General features: G+C 29.1%; 1 protein-coding gene across 1 annotated transcript; it reads left to right on the top strand.

The window, feature by feature from the left end:
* Positions 1-149: 149 nt before the first annotated feature.
* LOC125818032 (leucine-rich repeat-containing protein ODA7) lies at positions 150-5,882 on the top strand. Its single transcript, XM_049497539.1, has 10 exons — positions 150-306; positions 401-472; positions 978-1,070; positions 2,481-2,562; positions 2,663-2,719; positions 3,825-3,889; positions 3,995-4,090; positions 4,198-4,284; positions 4,420-4,500; positions 4,581-5,882. The coding sequence occupies exons 1-10, from the start codon at positions 208-210 to the stop codon at positions 5,382-5,384; spliced, it is 1,536 nt and encodes a 511-aa protein (XP_049353496.1). The 5' UTR covers positions 150-207; the 3' UTR covers positions 5,385-5,882.
* Positions 5,883-19,570: the final 13,688 nt, after the last annotated feature.

Below are 19,570 nucleotides of genomic sequence, written 5' to 3'. Positions count from 1 at the left end.
ATGATAGTGTAGTTCAGTTGAAAAGTTATGTAAACTTTTGGTATTCTTGGTATAGTAGGGTTATATTAATTAAATTACACCTTGTATTAAATTTTCCTTGAAGGGTGTGCATGACCTTACCTGACAAACAATTGTGGACGGAGGGAGTAATAAATAGAATATAAGGCCAAGGTTTAAGCCTAAAACCCTAATCCCAGTAAACTCACCATGGCTGTGTTGAGCTCAAAGCAAGTGTTGAAAGACAACAACACTACTGACCCCAGCTCAATTACATCACTTACCCTCACTCACAAAGCTCTTTCTGATGTACAATTTCCAGTTTCTGACCAAAAAAACAAAAAAAGTTTCAATTTTTGTACTATTTCATATTGCATTTTCAAGATTTCATCTTTATGTGCAGGTATCCTGTTTGAGCGAATTTGAAAATTTGCAGAAGCTTGATCTTGGGTTCAACAATTTAACTTCCCTAGAGGTAAAAATTTTTTTTTAAAAAGAATCTTCCTTTATTTGAGTTGTTTAGTGCCTTGTTTGGATATGAATTTCCCCCCTCAAGACAGCTTTTAGTTGTACAATTAGAGTTTAGACTGTTTTTTTTTAAAAAAAAAATAATTGTGAAGATTAGTTCAAGTTTGAACTCTCATCTTGTTGGTGAAGATTGTATTCCCCGCCTTGTAATCCCCTCCCCTACCCCCAATTTCCAGTCACAAAGTTTCTACATTTGTTCAAGTTAAATGCATCTCTTTACCTTTGTGAGGTAGGGGTTAGGTCTGTGTTCACTGTACCCTCTGTAGACACCACCTTGTGGGACTATATTGGGTATGTTGCTGTTGTTAAAGTTAAATGCATATCTAATCACAACTTCGATAATACTTCGTTTTTTCTTTTCAAATATCATGTTTTTTTTATGTCCAAATGCCTACTAAGATTGGACTACTGAATGTTTCAGCCAAAGATCTGATTTTTATTTTGGATTTTAGGGGTTGAAGTTATGTGCGAATTTGAAGTGGCTCTCTGTGTTGCAAAACAAACTTCAGAGCTTGAAAGGGATTGAAGGACTTGTCAAACTGACTGTGAGTTGTACATTTGGTTCATGTTTTGCTATCTTTTTATTCTTTTGTTTATGAACATGCTTTATTAACTGATTTTCTTCTTTTGAGCACTTCTTCAAATTGGAGTTTCTAGCTTAACATCATTATTGTTTGAGTGTGTCAATTCTGAAGTGTCTTAGTTCCATTTTTCAAACTTTTGCATACATTTTTATACACCATGTATTTTCAGCAGTTCTCATTTCTTTTGATTTTTTCTGTGTTTAGAGGATAAGAGTAGCATTTTTCTGTCCATTTTGCTTAGAATATCCTTTTCCACAGTTATAATTGTCGAAAAGACGCTTTCTCGGTTTTAGCTTCTTCTTGGCATTTGGAAATTGATTGGTTGATAGTGGAACATATCGAAGTGAAGATTGGGGGGCATGGACAACAATAATTTCACATGTCAGAATGAGTAACTATAATTTTTTTATGCTTGAGCAGGAGATGAAAATTTTAGTCAAGAGTGCTGATATCCATCTATATTTTTGGGACATACTACCTAGGACTTGTATGTTCAATCTTTTTTTCTTCATTTTTAAAATAAATGAGCAAACACGATTTTACAGACTCCTTTACATTATTTTCACTAGTATGGAATAACCTCATATTTTCCGCATTTCAGTTTCCAAATAAGCCAAAAGAGGCATGACTGTGTTATTCTTCAAGCTTGCCTATGATTGATTCACTGTCTTTCCTAGCACATATTAAACAATAAAAAAGATAAAAACGCCAAGTTCCATATCATTGATGTGATGCTACACAACAAATTCACGATGATTCACGGCTTCCTCAAATTTTCTGCAGTTAAGATTAAATTTCATACTGCACACCTTTGATATTTTCTTTTACACCTCCCTCTTCTCCTTACCTTTGGTAACTCCATCTAACAAGGTTTCACTCGAGTGATTTTTCTCTCAACACGCTCCATATCTTTTTGTCACCCCAATTTATCTATTAGACATTGGTATATTCTGATATCTGTAGGCACTCCTCAGCCTCATCCCACTCGCTGTCCTCTATGGGCCTCTTAAAATTTTAATCTCCCCCCATAATTTTCTGCTTATTCCCTCTTAAATAATTTAAATAGTTGGTCCCTACATATCCTTCAGTATTGTGACATCATACCACACTTTCGGTTACCGACTTTATAGCCAAAATACTAACAAACCTCTCCTTTCCCTTCAAGACCCCTCCTTAAGCTCACTGCATTACCTTATCAGAAAAAGTTAACCCCGTTGCAATTGTGTCACAACATTTTTTCGTTTTTGTTTCATATTTTGAACTTCTTACAGCATCAGTTGATGGATTCTGAACTGATTGGTCTTTGATGTTTACATCTAAAAGAGGAAAAAAAGGTTTTTGGTATTTAATACACACTTCCTTATTTACCAGGTACTGAATGCCGGAAAAAACAAGCTCAAATCTATGGACGAGGTCAGTGGTCTTGTGAACTTGCGAGCACTGATTTTGAATGGTGAGCTTCTGTATATGTACCACTGTGTTTCTCCATCAGAGATTAGTATTTGCTGGATAATTGGTTTTTATACTGACCTACTTTTTTCTTTCTGTGGTAGACAATGACATTGTTTCAATTTGCAAGCTTGATAAAATGAAAGAGTTGAATACATTGGGTATGAGTTCCTACCTTTCTAATTTTATATTTTCATAATCAATGATTAGTGTGGGATTGAGCATGGTGTAATATACAGTTTGTCATTCTGCTAACTGTGCACAGATCAGGAGAATAGATTCACAGTTCTTAAAATTAAGAATGCTCTCTTAATAGGAAATATAGTAATTTATAACATTGGCAGTATAAATCCAAAAAAAATAAAATTACTGTGACTGATTGTGGGGACACTTTTGGGTTTCTGGAGGTTGAACTTGTAATGATATTGCCAAGATCCACTCAAGAGAACGAGAATACATCTCATGAGAAATCTCAAAGCCTCATACCTTGGTTGCTATTATTTTAAATTCCTTGGCATTTAGTTTTAAAGGGAAAACTGAGACAGCTTTTAGTCATAGAGATACATGTTAATTAAAGGAATTAGATGAAATTGGCTGGCCTCCCAATCATCCATTTAGGGAACAGGGTTTGGAATCAATAAGATAGCAAGGTTTTGGTAGTTAGTTACATCTTGAATAGTTGTATTTTGGGTCAAAGGATAAAAATAACAATCTTTAGTGTTTTCTTTTCTATTCCGTATCATAAACTTTTTACTTGTTTCATGATTTGGGCTATTAAGATAATTTAGAATTTAGGACGCCTCTCCTGCTCTTGTATAACCTAACTAATGCCATTTTTCTTATCTTGACCAGTATCAGTTTATTGTTAATTCGACCATCTCTTTTATGATTTTTATACTGAATAGTGAAAATTCATCCTTGAGAAGACTTTAGAGGGATCAAGAGACTGTTATTAGCCGCCATTGGCTTTTCTGAAATCTAATTTGCTACTTGTGTTGTGTAAGCAGTTGCTGTTACTCACCCTATGTGATTATCAGGCAAACTGCTAGTGCTACTTAGACTGTAAAAGACTGATGGTTGAATGATACTAGATGACTTTTTGTGCCACCACCACATATTGTATCGAGATGAATGGTGATTGGCTTTGTGTGGTTTTCGGCCTTTCTGTATTTCAATGTCAAAATTAAATTAATTTAATTGTATTTCATTTTTTCCAAATAATCAGTTATATTGAAAGTGTCTTTATGCCTTTGGTATCTATTGCAGTTCTATCTAGAAATCCAATATCTGGAATTGGCCAGAGTCTAGCCAAAATCAACTCAATCACAAAAGTAAGTGAAACTTTGTATTTCCTGTTTATCTTCTACTTCATGATGATTCATTATGGTGTTTACTGTTTACCGTGTCCTAACACCATATGTGCACTGGTCTTCTAGTTATCTCTCTCTAATTGCCAACTACAAGGTGTTGACTCTTCACTTAAATCCTGCACTGAGTTAAAGGAGCTACGACTTGCTCATAATGATATTAAGGTAAGTTCTTACAGCTAATTATCCGTTATGCTGGATTTGCAGATGCTTCCTGAATTATCGCTAACTGTTTATTTTTCTAATTTTACTTCCTCTCCATTGTTTCACAGACACTTCCTAGTGAGTTGGCTTTTAATATAAAACTACAAAACTTAGACATCGGAAACAATGTGATCATTAAGTGGTCAGATCTGAAGGTAGCCATTTTTGTAGACTTCATTTATTCCTTCTTACACTTCTTTGTTTGCTATATATCCTATCTCCTTATTTTGACAGTTATCTTACTTTAAACATTTCCTTGCCAAATATGCGGCTGCATGGCTTTATGGTAGGTGCTGTCTTCATTAGTTAACTTGAAAAACTTAAACCTGCAAGGGAACCCCATTGCTGAAAAGGAAGATTTGGCTAAAAAGGTTAGCGCGATACTTTGTTTTTTCTGAATCTCAAGATGTAATATCATGTGCTGACTAATTTGAGACTTTGTCTTTGCCAGATCAAAAAACAAGTGCCGCATTTGCAGATTCTCAATGCTAAACCTATTGAAAAGGCCATGAAAAAGGAAGAGGGTGGCAGAGGCGATGATGAAAATGAAAGTGGTGATCTTGATATTGCCAGGGTTTGGGATAGCAAGGAAGAAAGGAAGCTTAAAAAGAAAAAGAGAAGTGGACCACTGGAGGAAGGGCTAGATGATCACCATGAAGAGAGTACTTTCCTGGAGAACAACAAAGTGAAAAAGTCTAACAAGTTTTCGAAGAATGGCAAGAATGCTGCTGATGCAGCAGAAACTGTACTCTCATATCCTGATGAACAGAAGGAATCAAAGCTCAAAAAGGATAAGATTAACGAATTTGATAAAGCTTCTGGCCGTAAGAGGAAGGAGTTGGTACAAGCAGAAAAAAGAACCAATTCCATTGAACTTGACACAGGAGAGGAACGAAAGCACAAAAAACAGAAGAAGAGTGAAGTATTGAAGGAGAAAGCTTCAAATGTTGAGGATAAGGAACCAGCTAAAAAGTCTAGTAAGAAAGCTAAACAAAATAAAGCAAGTGCCATTGATGATGGAGAAACTCCTTTCTCGGATCTTTTTATCTCTGACTTATCAGATCCATTGACCAGTAGCCGGAAGGTTGGTAATCACCGCACACACCAACAAAATGTTGATGCAGCTGCAGGTTTGGCTACATTTCCGAAAAAGAAAAAGCAGAAGAAGAATATTGTAACTGGCGCTGCTGCTGTTCAATTTTCATCAGCAAGCGATGAAATTGGATTGGGCGGTGCATCAACATGGGATGACTAGAAAAGAGTAGCATCCTGCTGATAAAATTGAATAGCAGCTGAAGACTGTGAAGTTGGCAACTGTCATTTGAGCCTTGGTCTCCCATTTGGTTTGATTTATCTTCAGTAAGATGTTTACGAGGTTTACATGAACAAATTGGTTTCACTCCCCTGATAGACCGTGACTGCAAGGGATGATAAGGAGCATTGTTCTTACTTGAAAACCAGATCATTGAGTAGTAAAGGATGTTCTTTCTTGCTCGTTGTCAACAACATCCAACTTGCTTTCACCAGGAGTATATGCTGGGAACGTTCCCTGCATCGAGCATGGTACACGAGCCTAATTTGAGTCTTGTTTCTATGAACATGTCGTCTTTAGATGATTAACGGTTCGTGTTTCCAATGGAACACTTGCAAATTATTGACTGCTTGAATTTTCTTTGGGCTGATAAGGTAGGTGGTTGAGACAATCACAGACTTAATGTTTATGGATGGATAGAAACTTGTTACTTATGCATTTACCAATTATTCCCAGTTTAATTATGATGAAAACACCAACTCTGTAAACTGGTTGAGAATTCTCTTGTAGTTGCAATTTTTCTTTTTTTGCACTAGCATTTGTCGATGTAGACAATCTACCCTAATGCAAACATTAGTGGTTGCTTCCACAACTTGAACTTACGAGCTACAAATTACATGTAGACAACTTTACTGATACTTCAAGGCTTTCATGTAGTAATTTTCAGATATTCTCCATAGACTTCTTCCTCGAAAGTCGAGTTTTAGTTTCTATCCGTAAAAGGAGTTAGAAGGATGGAGTGTCTTTTGCCCTAAGAAATAGGCGACTTCATCTTCAAGTCATTAATAAAATCTAGATATGTGATCATGATAGTGTATTGTGAACGTGCCAATATGTAATTCTCCTCTTGTACAAATATCGAGTAACTTGATAACTTATCAATTAAGGTTTGAACATTATTAATTTCAAGTGTTCTATCTAAATATGTAACCATTAATTTTTAAAATCAATTTCAACACGAAAAAAATATCTTATCTAACTCTTAATAATTATCAATTACTTTCAGTCAACTAATCTAAACAGATTCTTAATTTTGCATTAGTTCCAGAACCCTTTAAGTTCTTTTTTATTTATTTATAGATAATTCTATTTTCTTCGGATCCTTGTAGTAGTTTTATTTAGTTTTTTTTTTTATGTGTATTACTATTTGTTATTGTATTTATTTATAATTTGTTACTTTACTGTATCTTTGCTTATAAGCATGTACGTAAGATGATTTTTCGTTTGAATTGAGAATTTATTGAAAATAACATTTTTATTATAAAAATAGAGATAAAATATGTGTATATTCTATTATTTTTAAATTTATCTTGCGTGATTACACAAGTGCGGCTATCATCTTATTCATTAGGTTATGCACTCTTTTTATTTCTTTATGATCATACTATAACACATAAGAATCGATTTGAGTTGTTGCCACGTGTCTTATCTGGGTAAAAAAATTATAAAAATAATTTGAGTATTATAAAAATTATTCGAGTATGTTTTCATGTGTCTTATATCCAACAATTACAGTTATTTTCTGTCAAAGATATGATCGCATAAAAACATACAAATCATAATTAGCATAGAAGATCAGTAGATAATCAAGCGATTTTTCTTTTAGCATAATACATGAATGTGTCCTTTAACTAATTGACTTATCTGATATTTATAATCTTCAACTTTGAGTGTACACAAGTAAACACTTAAATTGGTTTAAAACTGAACAAATAAAACACATGTCCTACTTAGCGTCTTATGTGATAATTCACTCCCTATAAGGCATCCTATGTGGCGCCCGATGTGTACTATGTCATGTAAGACATGTGTGTCTACTTGTTAAATTATATACAAATTTAAGTAGTTATTCACCCAAAATTGAAGAATATAAATGCCAACTAAGGTTAAATTAAAAAGTATATTAGAATCATGTCATTTTTGTTGTCAATACTTTTCTTTACTTCAATATTTTCATTATAGCTTGTTTTACTTTTATATTTTTCAAATCTATTTTGAAAACACTTTTCTTGAGAGTCTATTAAAAATAATTTTTCTAATCACAAAGATATAAATAAAATCAAAGTCCACAAAAAGTGAAGTAGTTAGGTATAAAACCCAATTTAGCTTTCGAGTTTATGTGAATTTAAAACTTTGTTGAAAGATATTTATGATCAAGTTTCACAGCTTAGCTTTATATATAGTATATAAGATAAAATAATAGTTCTTGAAAGGGTACCGACAATCTTAGATTTGAAGTTTGAGAATAATTTCTTTATATATAAAAAACATACTTCAAAAAATAAATTCTAAAATACGTAAATTCAAAATTAAATATAAATATCGAAGACAAGAGGGAAAATAATAATAATATGAGGGTACAAGAAGTATTTATGATCAAGTTTCACAGCTTAGCTTTATATAATAGTATATAAGATAAAATAATAATTCTTGAAAGGGTACCGACAATCTTAGATTTGAAGTTTGAGAATAATTTTTTTATATATAAAAAACATACTTCAAAAAATAAACTCTAAAATACGTAAATTCAAAATTAAATATAAATATCGAAGACAAGAGGGAAAATAATAATAATATGAGGGTACAAGAAGTAAATGCCAAATTTGAATTGTACCACGTTTTTATTATTGTTTTCGTAAATTTGTGGTGAAAATTTGTCCACACGATTTCGTCCAAAATTTAGGGCCCGTCATATGATATCATAATGTGAAATCATGAGATGAAATTGAAGTTTTGTTTGGACATGCGATATGAAATTTTTGTGTTTTATATTTTTTCATAAACATAAGAATCTCATAAGTTGTAAAACTATTAAAATAACCCTAATTGCTTATTTATTCTTACCAAATAAACAAAAATTTATAAAATTGCATAATAAATTATTACAAAGCTATTTGTTCTTCACTTAAGTAACTGTTTCATTTAACTTTAATTGATCAAACTTTAAGTCAATAAAAAAATTAAACATGAATTGTAGTGTACTAGTTTTTAATATATTCCCCTACATAGTATGAACAATCTCCTCACGTTGAACTTGCATTTCTCGATCATATGACCGAGAAGACGACATTGTTACTTTGAGTCATTTGTTGGTCAATATCATTCGCAACTATATTTTCATGCTCATAGACCATAAACATTTCATCACTCCTTTGGTATTCTCGCAAATAATTATGTAACAGTGCACAAGTTATGACAATTTTCACTTGCATGTCAATATCATGATGGTTCATATCTTGTTTCACTTGTGTGCAATAATTACACATTTTTAGTGCATTAATTTCGTACTAAAATCAAACATATTGAAAGTAGTGATTATCAAACATACATCACCAATTTTGTTCTTTTTTCATATTAAATTGCTTTAAACATTTTCACATGTAGCCGAAAGAGAATGTTTTTTTTATTATGAAAAAACACAAAAGTATTACTCCCCCCGTTCTTATTTATATTCACCAAATCAATTCCTACTTTATCATTTATATTCATCAAATTTAAAGTAATAAATTTTTTTATGTTGGTGAGAATAATAAATTTTAAAAAGTAATGATATGATTATAAATTTTATTTACATATGAAATAAATAGTTAGTAAATATAAATGTGAGGTTGTTCTAACAAAATATAAACTTATGGATCAGTTTTTGTATTTAAAAATTCAAAATCATGATATGGAATCCCATATCATGATTTTTGGAGAATATGAAATTTCATCTCATGATTCCATATCGTGATATGGTATTGCATGGTCAAACGCCTACTAATAATGTATAACTTCCAAGTTGCCTAATTAGTATTCTTTCTTTCTTTTACTTCACAAAAAATAATTTAATTAATTTTTAAGCTAGATTGAAGTAAATTGATTCCTAATTTCAAATTTAAAATAGATATTTCAAAAAAATAAAAAATAAAGTAAGTTTCAATCACTCTCATATTAATATGATTAAAAAAATAATTTTAAAATATTAGTTAAATTCTAACAATTTAATTCTTGAGAAGCGAAACGTAATAAATAAAAAAGAACAAAGGATTTTAGATTGTAATTTTTTAGATTATTTGACATTCGATATTAATTTGACTAATTTAAAATGAACGAGTCTTGAGATTCAAGGGAGCCATTTTCTGGTATTTAGGTAATATTGTTGCTTCTACACAAAATATTCTTATCAAGGTATGATAATTCTTTATATTTTGTTACAAAATTTTATGAAAAATACTTAATCACGAATAATATAAGAAATTCTTAAAAACTTAAAATGTGTCGATAACACTATCTTTAATGATATTTCATACATCGTAGATTAGTATTCCCTCTTCTCTTTGCTTGTCAGATTTTGACTTGACACACTTATTAAGAAAATATTGATTATTGTAGTGAACTTACCATTTTACTCCTATTAATTGATAGGATCTCAAATATCTTTACTCACTGCATTTTTCAAAGACATCTTAATATTAATAAATTGAGGGTATATTAGTTTTTGTAAAAAAAAAAAAGATAAGTAAAAAGGGACAGAAAGAGTATAGAAACTAATAAAAAATAGTTAAGAAAATAAAACAAAGCACTCTATAAATCCAGAACAAAGTTAGAATTTCAATTTTATGAGTTCTAAATTTTTACCATTATAATAACTGAATTCTAAATTTAATATGTGTACATATTTAATAATTTTATTAATACAAATATAATTTTACAGAAAAATCTACTAATTTTTTATCATATAAATATGAGAAAAATTATAATTTATAATATTTTCTATATAGTTTTCAAATACCTATATTTATATTTTAAAATAATTAAATTAATTTAATCCACGTAGGTTCAAAGATTAATCAAATTAACTCTTATAAAATGAAATATGACAAATAAAAATGAACAAAATGAATAATTTGAATTTGCATTATATCCGAGGTCCCACTTTAAGTGGAAAATGCAATCTATGAAAAAATAGTTTTATTTGTGAGCTAATAAACAAGTAAAAATGAATGATGGATCAAAATACTTTCATCTTGATCATTCTTTAAGATGTGTACTAGGCGAGAGTTACTTCTTTCGTTCATTTTTATTTACTCACTATATTAAAAAAAAAATATTTATTTTATAAATTAAAAAATAATTTATTACTTAATTCTTTGTTTATACTTGTTCATTAAAAGATTGTAGTACATGTTATGCATTCACGAGCCTTGCATGCATAAACTATGCTTCTCTAATTTTAATATTAAGATTGAATTGGTAGCAAACGTCGTAAATTTATTAGTAAATTTTATTTAAATATTTAAATTATAATATGTTCATTGTACATTGGAATACATGATGAACGTTTTCGACTCATATTTTAAGAAACTTTTGCATATGTTATACAAATTTTATCACATAAATAAATTAATCACATTAAATATGTCTTATTTTTTATTTATATATATGTATATATTAACGTCAATTGAAACGCTCATGAGGTTATTTTATGATTTACTAATAAGTTTAATGTGTATAATTAAAAGATGTTATTATTTCAAGGAAATAAGTTATTCATATTTAAAATTAAACGATGTTTGGTTTGTAATTTAGAAACCCCCATAATTAATAGTATATGTATAAGTTATGAGAAATCGATGTATTATCTTATGCGGAGATAGAAAATAGAATAACTAATACTTGCTTAAATAACTAATATCTGCATAACTAATTTTACTCGCATAATAAATACATGTATAATTAATATACCTTCATAACTTTAACAAGCTACCAAATGACCTATTGATGTATTATCGAGTGTAGATCAAAAATAGAATAACAAATACTTGCATAACTAATATTTACAAAGCTAATACATGCATAACTAATGTCCGTATAATTCTATCTACCTATCAGATGACCTCTAAGTGATTAACTTATTTACATATTCATGTTTGAGAATACACGCAAAAGCTTTTTAAATACTAATTAATTAACTAATTGACTTTTTCCACCTATAACCAACTGCACCTAGCCACTTTTTATAGGTAATACTACTAATTAATTAACTAATTGACTTTACGTACCAAATAACTACTTGTTATTTTTTTAATTGGAAAATGGTGAAGAATATGATGGAATCGGAATCATGTCTAATAAACATTTTGCATTTTGTAAATTATTAATTAAATAATTTATTGTATCTTATGATATGTATAGTAAAATCCTCTTCTTCCGGTGATACTTTTCCTTCGTTTCATTTTAATTGTCGTTGTTTTTAACTCTTTTTTATATTTATTAAGAAAACAATAAATATACACATAGTGTATTATGTTATCCCTACTTATTAATTATTATTTTTTTGAGAATTAAGTAGTATTGAAAATAACTACTCTTTTAATATTGAACGCATAGTTGAATATAATTCACATTAAATAAGAGAATCGTCAATTTTCGAATTGAACTTCTAACTAAAGTGATATTTTTTGGATAATTTAAGTAATTATTAATTTGAGACGAATGGGTATACTATAACGATTCCTCTATTTTATTTTATATAACAAGGTGAGATATGAGAGTCAAAATACTTTTTTTTCTTTGAATTTAAACATAAATTCTTCAAATTTCTTGAAAATAAAAGTTAGATATTTGAAAGCTACTTAAATAATATTATAAATTTTAATGACTGGTAATTTAAACTAGTTTTAAAGTATGGATGAAGAAGAACATTTTTTACTCTCAAAATAAGCCAAAAGAGTACTAATCATGTTCTGCACCAAAGTATAACTTTTGCCAAATTATAGTTAGGTGGCATTAATTATAAATAATTTTCATTTAATGCTTGAATATAATATTCATTGACAAGAATTGTCTGCCAATCAAAATCATCATTTTATACTAATCTTTCAAAGTGGATACGTGTCAATATACAGTTAGTTCTCGATAAATAAGATTTCTTTCATTTTTAATTAAATATCTCAAATTCAAATATGATAAATAAAATAAAAAATCTTACTAGAAATTAAAGTGTTTTTCCTTTAGTAATGGACCTTACAAGGTCTGAATTTGATTTATTTTTTTAAAAAAATAAATTGATTAAAGGAGTATGCTATATAATAAATGTTTTTTTTAGTTAGGTGGCATTAATTAAATAAATATTCCCACTCATATCATCAATTTGTACCAATCTTTCAAAGTGGATATATGTTAATGTCACAATTCTGATGGATGTAATTAAGTTTGAGTGTAACAAATGTATCAATTTGTTCCAATTTGGGTGTATCAATTTGTTCTAACTTGAATCCAAATTGATTCTCAATACGAGTACAATATGTCATAATTAAGTTTGAGTGTAACAAATGTGTATAAGAGTCGTATTTTCTCAGTACAATGTAAGATAGACCTAAGCAAGAAGTGAAGGCGGACGTAAATGTAAAGCATATGTCATTAGACGAGGTCACCGGGGTGGAGGTTAATTAGGATAGAAATTGATAAATTTTCGAAGAAGAAAATGCATATGACATCTTAAGAGAGTTTTATGTCAGAACATAAAGGGAAAGTTACGGCGTCATATGAAGTTCATATGATGTGAGCTTCTCGACTCGATGTTATATATCTCAAGAAATAAATATGTAAAATCTAATTATCAAAAGAATAGTCGTTTGAATAACTTAATCAGAACGTGAATATGTCGATGCAAACAACCTATATCTCTTTCATTGGAAGCATGAGTCTAATCCGATAGTTTAATAAAGTGAGTTCAATGCTAAAAAAAAAAATTAAAGATCAAATTCGTTGAATAAAAATCTTAAATTCTCTTCTAATTACCACAAAAATTTGTAGACTTGTACAACAATTTAGATGTATCAATTACGATATGATTATTATAATAATTACCTCATAAAATTCAAATTTATCAAACTCTAGCCGAATATATTATTGTTAATTGTAAATAAATCCAAAAAGGGAATGTATCTATGAATCTATCTCTAGTACAAGATTCTAAATTTCCAAATTCTAATTTTAACATTATCTTATAAAGTTGTTATTTAATTACAAGGTAGAAAACAAAGTGTACATAAAAAGATTTAAATAACATTAATTTCTGGTGAAAGGTCGGCCAAGGCATTCTGTTTGCAAAAATATTTTTTTAAATAAAATAAAATAAAATGGAGACAAACACTTAGGTTAATGGATAAGATACACTCATTTAATCACAAATTATACACTTAATTACAGCTAATTAGTTTTTGTGATTATAATTAACATAGTAATTTCAGATAGAGTGTCCGGCAAAGTACCCTTTATTTCTAAATAATTTAATTTTATTCTCTGGTCTATTTAATTTGCTTAACATTATCTTAAATTAACCAAAAAAAAATTAAAAATCTTCACATTTTCTAATTATTATATTAATGTTTGTTCTAGAACAGAATATTTCTAAATTATCTACTTCGTAGATTGATTTGCTTCTAATTTGTCGCATCTTTTGATACTATAAAAGTTAAATTCAGAACTCAGTTACTATATTTCTAAAAATTTAAAAGTTATAAAGTTCAAATATTTTAAATATTTAGATGACTTTCTTTGTCAATAATTTTTATTTGTTTTTTCAAATTATTAATTATTATGAGTTAATAGAATTATTAGTTTTTACCCAATTTCAAACTATTTACATTTTATTTCACAAAAAAAAATTCATATTTGAATTTACGATCAAAATTTTTATTTTAAAAAGAAGTTAATTATCTGATCAATGTCAATTAATTAAGACAGAAAAAGTAGAAAATTCTGAAATAAACATGTCGAAATTTGTGACAATATTGCTGACCATCCTAATAATGCATGTGTGTCATTTTCAATTGCATGATTAAAATTTAAAAGATAAGGTCTTAAAAAAAATTATGTTTCATTAGGTATATAAATTTAATTTCTAAAAATAAAAATTATGGACAGACCATTTAAAGACATGGTTGATATACCATCAAATAATATGGTGCAGGAGATGAAACTACTTCTTCCTTAATCTGAGGTTCCGAGTTCGAACTAACTATGAAAAAATCCCTGATAGGGAGCACTTCCTCACGAATGAAGCCCTACACAGTATAAATTTAAAATAGTCGAACTGCAATACGAGTATCACATCAAAAATCAAAAGAAAGGGTTGATATTATAATTTATAAAGCTTAAATAAATTATTAGTTGCCCCCCATATTTGACTTCATATAACTTTCTTGAATTCAACTCCCTTATTACTAATTTTTCCAATTTGCAAATCTAACTAATTTGATAAAGACAGCCACAGCCCATAGCAAGTTCTATTTGACTCACTCATTTTTTTAAAATAAAATAAATTAGTAGTATATGTAATTGAAAAATACTTATTATCCTAAAATTTCACTTATGAAATTTAAAACTATAAAATAATACTAATTATTTTTACAAGACATGACTGAAAATTGATCTGCTATCGATGTTTTTTTAATAACAAATTGTTCAATAGATATTATTTGGATTGTCATTAAATTTTAGTATAGTGACTACTTTTTTTTCTTCTTTGAAGTGAATGCTAAAAACGGTTCATGAACGCAATTTCTATAGTAAACTCTATCATTATCATAAAGTTTTACTTGTAAGAATTTGAAATTTAATGATACTAATTTTTTTCAAAGTCAATGTTAAAAAGTGATAAATAAATGCTATTTCTATATTATATTGTCCACTAGGTATCTAGGAATTATAGATATAATGATAAACACATGACACATCTTTTTTATAATGATTTTAATTTAAATAGAGGTGATATTAGATAAAATATTTAATTTAAGCTTATTACCGATAATTACTTGTGAGTTACAAATAATGTTTATATGATCTGATTGTGTAAAGATTATTTATATTTTTGATAAACTTAGTAAATTCTTTTCTAAAATCAAAGAAAAATTTAGAAGATATTTTCTAAAATCCTTTTTTTTTTAAAGATATTTTTTTGAAATCCTTTTAGTTATTTAAATCCCTATCTTCAACTTGTTCTTTTTGGGACCTACATACAACAATTTGATCTTTCTCATTTATGAAAAAAGGGATGTGGTGGGGTTAGAAAAAGTGACTATTGTTTTTTCAAATAATACTTTTTGAAAGTACTTTTATCAAACAATAGAAAATGATAAAATGATCACTTATATTTTGAAATTATGTTTAAAATAACTTCATAGGTATATTCTGAACAGTTTTAGTCCTTAAATTTGTTTAAATACGTTTCTTTTGTATTGTCAATATTTATTACTTATTAAACGTTGATTGTTAGATTTTGAAAAAACAATTAACATGATCAAATAATGTGATGACCCGGAAGGTCATTTTTGAAAATTTTGAACTATTCGTTTAACTTGAGTTTATTAATCTATAGTTAGTGAGCTAAAGTGATCATTTATTTAAGACCCTATACCTTTAGGGCTATGTGTTAAAAATAGGTTAGTGGGAGTTATTAGTTTTAATACATAATTAATTTAGAAAAAAATAAAATAAAATAAAGAGGAGCAAAAAGAAAACTAACCTGCGGCGTGCGTTGAGGGAAGTACGATACTCAATTCTGTGGATGAAAATTTCTGCTGTTTAATTGCATAGGAAATCAATATATAGATATTATGTTATTAAGTTGCAATTCTTTCAATTAAATTATCATTACAAGTGGGTATTGAATGCATTGGATCTTCTGCTATATTGTTGGTTTTCAAATTGATGGGCAAATAATTATGGGTTATTGTTGACAAATTTTAGTGGAAGTAACCAATCGTTATTATTATTATATTAGTATAATGGTTGTATTAGATTGAAGGGGGGCAGTGGTGAATTCTTGGCGGCTTAGAAATTTAGGGGACAAGAAACGGTGCTAATATTATTGAAATATATTCTTTTTGTTTGTTGTCAATTTATGGGGAGGAAGGGAGTTGAATTGTTAGGAGTATATATATATAATTATTTTCCATACATGCTATCTCCAGTTTCAAGTAGTAAGTTGAATGCTCACTAAAGGAGTTAGATTATTACTCTATATATGTTAAGGCATAATTGATTTCTTGGGGAAAGAATAATGTCATTGTTGTACACTTGGTGGGTTTTGAAAATTGTGAGGATGAAGTTATGATTACATATTATAAATTTAGGAACCTGCAGGCGACATATTAATGTCTTGATTTTATCGATTCCCACCACTGGTTTCATAACCAGTGGTTCCGAAAATTAGTAATTCTTATGTTATTATCACATTGTAATTTTAATTTTGATATATTAAAATAGGTAATTAAATATTAGGTATATCGTATTTTTGTGAATGTCATTAGATTTATGATAATTGAAGGAGTTGGAAGAATTGACAAGTTAATGGGCATCAAGACTTGGGAACTTAATTATAAATTTGGGGTAAGCTTAGTGTTGTTAGTTTCGGAATCTTATTGTGACTATGTATTTGAATAGATTGCATTGATTTGGAAGCTCAACAAAAAGGGAAGGCTCAAGTCTAGGAGTGATTGTTCGGTTATTTGAGGCAAGTGGATTTCTAAACCCTTATTAAGCGTATGGAATTCGTGTATTTCCTTGTTGTATATGTTTGGGAGTAATGTGATCAATTGTTTGTGTGATGTGTTGAGAATTGTTTGAAAGACTTGTTGAATCATTGTTGAAGTTGTATCATGATTGTGTTGTTGTGAATTGTGCAATGTTATGAAAATGGTCATCTCCTAATTATTTGTGTGTACATGTCATTTGCATTGTTCTGAGACATGGTTGTGACAAGTGTTATGTGCATTGAGAAAGAATAAGAAATTAAAGAGGATGTATCATTTCGAGGGACGTATCGCGCGCTGCGATGGATACTATATTTCGAGGGACGTGTCACGCGCCGCGACGGATATTATATTTCGAGGGACGTATCGCGCGCCGCGATGGATGCATGGACAGATATGTCCCCCATGGGTCTCGGACTGAGAGACAGCGGGTGTGTATCATTAGGTCAGACATGCATCACTATACTTGACATTGCATTTCATTGCATTGCATTATTTTTATTATTGATGAACTTGATCTTGTGTGTTGCTGATCTTGTGAGTGCCTTTTCTGTGAAACTTGTTATTGATGAATATTGAGTTGTTATTAAGAATATATAATCTGTTAGAGTGCTGTTGTTGAGCTGTATGCTTTGTAAACTGTGAATTGTTAGGTTGGGTTGGTTTTATGCAGGTTGTAGCTATGGAGGTTAGGATGGGGTGTAAGGAGTACCCGTATTCTATACCCTTAGCTTGTGTTTAGAGGTTTGCTTGTTGAGTACCGTGTGGTTTGGTACTCACCCCTTGCTTCTACAATCTTTTGTAGGTTACGAGCCTGGATCTTCGTGATACCTTCCATTCTCTTCGTTTCCAAGGCTTTCTGTGGAGATCTGAGAGGTAGCTGTTTGTCATCTCAGCGAACCTTCTTACTCATGTTTATGATTTTGTTTTTACTTGAAAGACAACATCATTTGAGACTTGCGTATTTTATTTCAATTCTAGTATTTACATTAGAGGCTTGTGCACGTGACAACCAGGTTTTGGGGATTGAATTAAGTTGACTTGTTTTCGTAATAGTAATTGTTATTGAACTTTGCTTTATTTCCGCACTTTATAGAAATGATTGGGTTTTAGGCTGACTTGTCTTGGTGGGATACGACGAGTGCCATCACATCCATTTTTGGGTCGTGACAAATAGTGTTTTCATAATTCTAATTAAATTTAGGGACAAATTTAATACAGTAAATAATTTATCAAACATTTAGAAAATACTATCTTTTTTACATAAGTAAATAATTGAAATTGCTAAAAAATATACATATCGAACTGTTTAGACATACTTTACATTGAATACATGTGTCTACTTATTTAACTAATTTATACAAGTTGTAAAATATCTGCTTATTCACACAAAAAAATGAAAGTTATAGATGTTTGTTGATGTTAAATTAAAGAGCGTGTTTATATACTATGTTTTTTTTTAAATTTCTGTTACTTTAATGATAAACATAATCATTTTTTTATTACAGGATCTTTTACAAGGAAAAATAGATTTTATAGAAGCTATAAAACTAATTATTTTTGCAAATTTATTGGCCCTTGGATAAAATTAAAACATGAATGATTTCCATATGCAAATATCTAAATCATTTTACACGTAGATATGTGAATATTTTGAAGAAAAATAAAAGGATAAAGACTTTGACGTGTGATGAGTTAGCCACCTTTGACTAGGCATTTTTATGTCATTATAAAGATATATTATCAAAATTAATGGAACTATCTATATCTATATAAAATCAATCAAACTAATAAAGATAATTGTACATACTAAATTATAGATTTAAAAAAAAACATACTAAATTATAGGATCTTCTTTTTTATTTTCCATTCCCTCACAGATTTATGACATATTCTTCGATATATACGGATTCTTATCTTTTTAAGTAATGCATATATAAATTAGATCGCAATCATTATTTTCAGAATTAGAAAAACTCTAATGTTGTTCATAATTAGATGTTCTTTCAACCTTTCCTCCGATAGCATAATATCCCTCTTCTATCTACGAAGCCTTACATAAGTTAAGTTTGATATTTATTTATTTTGTTGATAGCTAACTTCAATTTTGAAAAAAAATACTCTGAATTATACACAGCTAAATAATTGCAAAATCAACATAGTTTAAATTTTCTTAAAATAATCAATCGAATTAAACCATAAGACTCAAAAAAACAACTCATTAACACTTAGATAAGAAAATATACAGTAACAACATATTTAGTATAATTCGATAAAATTAAACATACACTTACGCGAAAATCATTATACCTTTAACATATTTGTCCTCTTTCAAAAATGCTAACGCGCAACCTTACATTTTTTTCCGCTTTCTAAATGATTTTCATATGCCAAATAATTCACACGTAGATATTTATACCATATACATTTTTGTGAAATAAATTGGATAAAGACGTACGTGTGATAAGAATGCCGGTTTTGACTAGGCATTTCTTTTTTCTATTTTAATTTTTAATAATATTATTTTAAACTTTAGAAAACACGTTATCGTGATCCTTTAGGTGTGTACAGAGTAAATTTCGATTAGATTATATTACATATAAAATC

This window comes from Solanum verrucosum, unplaced genomic scaffold (assembly GCF_900185275.1).
Source record: "Solanum verrucosum unplaced genomic scaffold, falcon-dt-bn FXZP01000253.1, whole genome shotgun sequence".
NCBI classification, from domain to species: domain Eukaryota; kingdom Viridiplantae; phylum Streptophyta; class Magnoliopsida; order Solanales; family Solanaceae; genus Solanum; species Solanum verrucosum.
Note: the sequence above shows the minus strand (reverse complement) of the source record. Positions and strands in the feature narration are given on the sequence as shown.